At 38.5% G+C, this 7135-nt stretch overlaps 1 protein-coding gene across 1 annotated transcript; it reads left to right on the top strand.

Annotated features, from left to right (window-relative positions):
* The first annotated feature begins 4158 nt into the window (after positions 1–4158).
* LOC103586832 (elongation factor 1-alpha 1-like) lies at positions 4159–5812 on the top strand. Its single transcript, XM_008568165.1, is given in 3 exon segments — positions 4159–4388; positions 4488–4999; positions 5002–5812. Coding segments are annotated over 3 exon segments (1392 nt in total). The 3' UTR covers positions 5652–5812.
* The last annotated feature ends 1323 nt before the right edge of the window (positions 5813–7135 follow it).

Below are 7135 nucleotides of genomic sequence, written 5' to 3'. Positions count from 1 at the left end.
TAAATCTGGGTATGGTGTATACTACAAGTTTTAACATTTATTTAATATTTTAAAATAGAATGAACATAAAAAGGCGATGGTTGAAACTCTACTTTCTCTGAAGCTAGAAGGGGGCAGGCTCTTGCTGGGTATATTCAAATGCAGGCAAATGGTCTATATAACACATGTTAGAAAAAGCTTTTGCACCGAGGCTGCTACATTAATTGGCATACACGAACCAATAGAAATATGTATTCTATCCCCTACTCTGCTCCCACATAAATGATATACACATTGGCCTGCACCTTGCTTTTTTCACTTAAAGTATCTTACAGATCTTTTTACATCAGAACATGAAGAGCTACTTCATCCCGTTTTTGTACTTATGTGCACTTTTTGGTAGCTGCATGGTGAATGTTTGCTGAACATTGGGTCTAGTTGATGTAATTATAAGGTCATCATCCTAACAACATTTATATTACCCAAATAAGCCAATATGTTTTATAGTTGAAGGAATAATTTCCCAATTACTTTTGTTTATATTGTTTTGAATACTCAAGTACCTTACAGGAAAATAAAATGTTTACAATTTATTTAAGAAAATGTATTTGGGTCCGACCCCGTGGCGCACTCGGGAGAGTGTGACGCTTGGATGCACAGCGACGCTCCCACTGCAGGTTCGGATCCTATATAGGGATCGCCGGTGCGCTCACTGGCTGAGCGCGGTGCGGGCGACACCAAGCCAAGGGTTGCAATCCCCTTTCCGGTCACAAAAAAGACAAAAAAAAAAAAAAAAAAGAAAGAAAATATATTTGGCCTGTAAGAGTATTTGAATAATATACTTAACATTCATAAATAACACACTTCAAAATTTCTAAATTAGGAATAACTCATCTCAACCAAATTCATCATATAAACATTTAATAAGATTCCCAAGAACAGGTGAACATAACATAATGCTTACATTACCCTCCTAAGAGGATGAGGCAAAAAGTAATCACATTCTTTATTTATAAAATTAGTATTTGAAATACCCCTTACCGGTCACAAAAAAGACAAAAAAAAAAAAAAAAAAGAAAGAAAATATATTTGGCCTGTAAGAGTATTTGAATAATATACTTAACATTCATAAATAACACACTTCAAAATTTCTAAATTAGGAATAACTCATCTCAACCAAATTCATCATATAAACATTTAATAAGATTCCCAAGAACAGGTGAACATAACATAATGCTTACATTACCCTCCTAAGAGGATGAGGCAAAAAGTAATCACATTCTTTATTTATAAAATTAGTATTTGAAATAAAGGAAAGTGTTTACAACGTAAATCTAAATTTCAATAGCATGAAGTATTTTCAGTGTTGACCAGGTATATCAGTCCTTATCCTTATTCTAGCTAGTTGAGGCAGAACAGGAATTTATGAATGAAAAATAAAAAACTCACAGAATCTCTTGAAAAGCCACAGAGATGAAGGATGGCACAAGCAGGAACAGGAGTTAGGGTTAGGGTGAGGGTTAGGGCTGAAGGATGGTACAGCCAGGAACAAGGCCGAAACCACACTGCAGGTCCCCTCTGCCATGCCCATGGCATTCACACTGGGCATCGCTGAGACCCTCACAGTGCCTAAATGGGCCCCAGAAAGACAGCCCCTCTCCCACTCCCCTCCCCCAAAAGATGAATTCTTCAATGACTGGCAGAGTTTGGGCCACATGCTTGAGCTTTAAATGTGTTTAGGGAAGCCAGACTTATAAACCCCAATCAGAGTTAGCATTCCCTCCACACCAAAAAGCAGGAACAATGGCTACTAAGCTTGGATGTTAAAACTGAAGTGTAGAGAACAGATTTATAAATATTATAAATATGCATATTTGTCATATATAACCAAGATTACAGCAATTTTACATATGCTGAAAGAAAGTCAAAGTTCCCATCTCTTAAAAATTTAGAAATATCTCCACAAACCCACTGGGTATAGATTAGTTCTTAAAAGTATGTGACAATAACACACTTACAATGACATCCTATATATAACAACGGATAATGACTTATCATGTTATGTAATTCTAGCTTGAATAGAAATATGAGTGCAAATAACTTATTTCATGGACATTGGAGAATGTCATTCATGTTGTGCTAAGCTGATTCATAAAAGTCCAAGTGGACTGTTTTAGTAAATGATGCTAAATTTGGGTTATAATCCTAGGTTTGGGTTACAAGATGCTTAAAAAGGAGACTGGTCCAATTAGAGACGCGCCCCCTGAAACTACCTGAGAAGCTATAGGAACTACCTTAAAAAATATAGCTGACAACAGGTAATTTTTCTCATCCTCAGTGCTTTAAAGATTCGTAATCAACGCATTAGATGAAATATCTGAAAAAACCATAAGGAGATTAGCTACTAGGTAAAGGTATTCCTGATACTCCTATTTTGAGGGATCTATGGAACATATTTCCTCCAGACATCAACTGTGTCCTGAGTTTACCCTGCGGACTCCTCTACTTTCCTGAATCTCCATTACTACATATATTTCACTGCTTGTACCACAGTTATATACATGCCTGTTTCTCCTAGTACTACCTGAACTCTTTAACATCAAAAACTGTGTCTTTGTTATCTTGGAATTCCTGTGGTGCTTTGTGCACACAGATTATTCATCAAATATTTATTCGACTAATATGTGGAGAAGTCTCTGAGGAGCTTTCACCTGGCAGTGGTATGAAAAAAATGAAAAGAATTTATCCTCTTTTCATTTCTGAAGTTTCAGTTTTGCTCTTATGGTTAGACATGGAATGGCTGCTTGTTGGATGCTGGCAATTAATTTATGGACTATTTTACTTTTGCTTCTTCCTTCCTAGGAATAACATCTCTGCAGTTCAAATCTGTAGTAGGGTGTTTTAACTTGGAAGGGAGAAAAACATTAATTTCCAACTGGCATCTTCGTGTTTCCCTTAGATCAAGGAAGTTCTAGAAAGCAGATTGTCCTGGAGATCTGAAAACCATCCTTCTCCATCACACTGATGTCTTCTTATTTTTCCCTTGATAGACACAAGACTAATTTTGAGTTTTCACTGTTTTGACAAGTACTTCTGAATGTTTTTTTGGACACTTTTGAGAATTTCATAAAAGTGATGGACCTTCAAGATGCACACACATATATCCAAAATTCTGCTTGTAGTTTCAGAGTTTAACAGACTTCCAGAAGGTTGTGTACACATCCTAAATCTGAACATGTGTATTCCTAACACCTCAGGAATCTACTGCTAAGTAAAAGCCCAACACAAAATGTGTACATACATTCACCAAAAGACATATACGAAAATGTTCAGAGCAGCGCTATTCACAATAGCCCACCACCGACAGACTGGGCAATAAATTGTATATTCCCATAATGAATCAAGAAAAAACAACATGCAACAATGTGGATGAATCCCACAAGCATAATGTTGAATAAGAGAAGCTGGATACAAAAGGTATGTAACAGATGATTTCATCAACATAAAATATGAAAACAGATTATGATTTTCTTTAGAAAGTAGGATGGGGAGATGGCTAGAAGGAAACGTGGGGTGGGCTTCTGGGTGATGGTGATACTCTGTTTCCTGATCTGAATGCTAATTACTTGAGTGTGTTCATGAAAATGTATTAACCGAAATGATGTGTGTACTTTTTTACATGTATAGTCTATGCATCAATAAAAAGTTAAAAGAAAAAGCCTGTTTTAGGACAAGAAACTAACTTCATCAACTCATCAAAAAAAAAATCGAAGAAAATATTTACTAACCATCTATTATACAGGTGACACATACAAAAAACTAAAGAAGACCTTAGGGTTTTGAAATTCCACATTTGAATGGCACCTAGTCATATGTGATCCTGACATACAGCTCAACATACAGCAATTTGTAACTCAATTTTCCTTTGACAGTGACTCGAAGGAAAAATGAGAATGCATATATATTTATATGTGTGAAAAGCACCCAGCAAAAATGTTACCACCTCCAGCTTCCACAGAGGGTGGTCTTCGGGAGGAAGAGACCCAGCTAGAGAGTGAGACTAGCAGCCCACATAGCATTTTCAGAAATAGGCATTCATCGCTTTTTTTTCACAACAGGTTTGCGGGTTTGCTGCCAGAACACAGGTGTCATGAAAACCACCACTAAATCAAAGCCAAAATGGGAAAGGAAAAGACTCATATTAACATCGTCGTCACTGGACACATAGATTCGGGCAAGTCTACTACTACTGGCCATCTGATCTACAAACGTGGTGGGATCGACAAAAGAACTATCGAAAAGTTTGAGAATGAGGCTGCTGAGATGGGAAAGGGCTCCTTCAAGTATGCCTGGGTCTTGGATAAACTGAACGCTGAATGTGAGCGTGGTATCACCATTGATAGCTCCCTGTGGAAATCTGAGACCAGCAAGTACTACGTGACTATCATTGATGCCCCAGGACACAGAGACTTTATAGCTGAATGTGAGCGTGGTATCACCATTGATAGCTCCCTGTGGAAATCTGAGACCAGCAAGTATTACGTGACTATTATCGATGCCCCAGGACACAGAGACTTTATCAAAAACATGATCACAGGCACATCACAGGCTGACCGTGCTGTCCTGATTGTTGCTGCTGGTGTTGGTGAGTTTGAAGCTGGTATCTCCAAGAATGGGCAGACCCGTGAGCATGGTCTTCTGGCTTACACACTGGGTGTGAAACAACTGATTGTTGGTGTTAACAAAATGGATTCTACTGAGCCACCCTACAGCCAGAACAGATATGAGGAAATCGGTAAGGAAGTCAGCACCTACATAAAGAAAATTGGCTACAACCCCAACACAGTAGCATTTGTGCCAATTTCTGGTTGGAAAGGTGACAACATGCTGGAGCCAAGCACTAATATGCCTTGGTTCAAAGGATGGAAAGTCACCTGTAAAGATGGCAATGCCAGCGGAACTACACTGCTTGAAGCTCTGGATTGCATCTTGCCACCAACTCGTCCAACTGATAAGCCCTGTGTCTGCCCCTCCAGGATGTCTACAAAATTGGTGGTATTGCTACTATCCCTGTGGGCTGAGTAGAGACTGGTGTTCTCAAACCTGGCACGGTGGTCATCTTCGCTCCAGTCAACATTACAACTGAAGTAAAGTCTGTTGAAATGCACCATGAAGCTTTGAGTGAAGCTCTTTCTGGAGACAATGTGGACTTCAATGTTAAGAATGTGTCTATCAAAGATGTTCGTCGTGGCAATATTGCTGGTGACAGCAAAAATGACCCACCAATGGAAGCAGCTGGCTTCACTGCTCAGGTGATTATCCTGAATCATCCAGGCCAAATCAGTGCTGGTTATGCCCCTGTACTGGACTGTCACACAGCTCACATTGCTTGCAAGTTTGCTGGGCTGAAGGAAAAGATCGATTGGCGTTCTGGTAAGAAGCTGGAAGATGGCCCTAACTTCTTGAAATCTGGTGATGCCGCCATCGTTGATATGGTTCCTGTCAAGCCCATGTGTGTTGAACGCTTCTCTGACTATCCTCCTCTGGGTCGTTTTGCTGTTCGTGATATGAGACAGTCAGTTGCTGTGGGTGTCATCAAAGCAGTGGACAAGAAGGCTGCTGGAGCTGGCAAGGTCACCAAGTCTGCCCAGAAAGCTCAGAAGGCTAAATGAATATTATCCCTAATACCTGCCACCCTGGTCTTAATCAGTGGTGGAAGAATGGTCTCAGAACTGTTTATCACAATTGGCCATTTAAGTTTAATAGTAAAAGACTGGTTAATGATAACAATGCATCATAAAACCTTCAGAAGGAAGGAGAATGTTTTGTGGACCATTTTTTTGTGTGTGGCAGTTTTAAGTTATTAGTTTTTAAAATCAGTACTTTTTAGTGGAAACAAACTTGACCAAAAATCTGTCACAGAATTTTGAGACCCATTAAAACAGAGTTTAATGAGAAAATAAAAGAAAGAAATATGCATGCATCTAGTGATTCACCTTCTGAAAAGTTTAAGAATACTGATTGCAAATATCAAGTACCTACTGCTCAAGACACCAATAACACTCTCAAGGGTATGTAGACACATGAATAATGAAAAAAAACACAGTATTAATGTCAGTATATAATTAAATGTTTTATAGCTATTTTACTTAAATACTATTTATACCTGGCAAAACATACATTTTTCTAGCAGATCACAGCAAGAATAAAATATTAATGTACATTATACATGTATTTCCTTGAAAATATGACACGCTCACATTCTTAGATTTAACACTTAAGAAGCCCAATGATTTGACTCTTGAGAGAGTGACACAGCCAATTGGCTACGATTGTCTACACAGCCAATTATAGGCTTCTGAAGGTATAAGGTGAATCTTTCAAATGTCTCCAAAATTCTCACAAATACTTTTAGGTAATGTATTAAATTCAAAATAAGCAACACATGTTTGATGTCACATGTTGTGAAAATTCTACAAGTAGTTTTTTAAGTTAAGGTAATAGACAGTCAGAAGATGCATGTATGTTTACAGCCAGTCATTATCCACCTGTCACCTGTCAGTGTAAGCGCTGTCAAATCAGCAGGTGGCGCTTTACAAGGTCAGAGGGATGTCCCTGCATCCTCTGCTGACTGGCGCGGACAGACGGAAATTACATCTAGCTAAATGTCATTGCATACACATAAGTATTTTATGAAAGGAGAAGGGGAGGGCAACAGTTGTCCAGGGTGGCCCAAGGAAACCTTCCCAGAGGTGGTGGGATTTGAACAGAGTCTGATACAGGCTGGAGCCAAAGTCACACAGGTGGTTGTTTAAGGCATTCTGAGTCCCCCAGTCTGGCTGTAGCATAGAGCTGAGGCTAAGAGGGCATGAGAGAAAGTGCAGGAAGACACTGTAGGTGATGATATTATAGACTCATCATTGTTAAGAATAGACATTGGAAAGTCAGGTTATCAATTGTAGTAAAAGCATATATTCAGTTATTGGTGTTTACCTTTTTCATAACAAAATAATGCACACTCATTGGAAAGTATACAAAAATTTAATCACACAAAACCAACTACTCAAAGACAATTATGATTAATATTTTGGAATATTAATTTCTTTTGTCTAGGTGTGGGTTTTGTTTTAGTTTTAACTGAAGTGTAATCATTCTC

The sequence above is a fragment of the Galeopterus variegatus genome, unplaced genomic scaffold (assembly GCF_000696425.1).
Source record: "Galeopterus variegatus unplaced genomic scaffold, G_variegatus-3.0.2 Scaffold383, whole genome shotgun sequence".
Taxonomy (NCBI): Eukaryota; Metazoa; Chordata; class Mammalia; order Dermoptera; family Cynocephalidae; genus Galeopterus; species Galeopterus variegatus.
The sequence above is the reverse complement of the archived record's forward strand: the minus strand, read 5'-3'. Positions and strand labels throughout refer to the sequence as shown.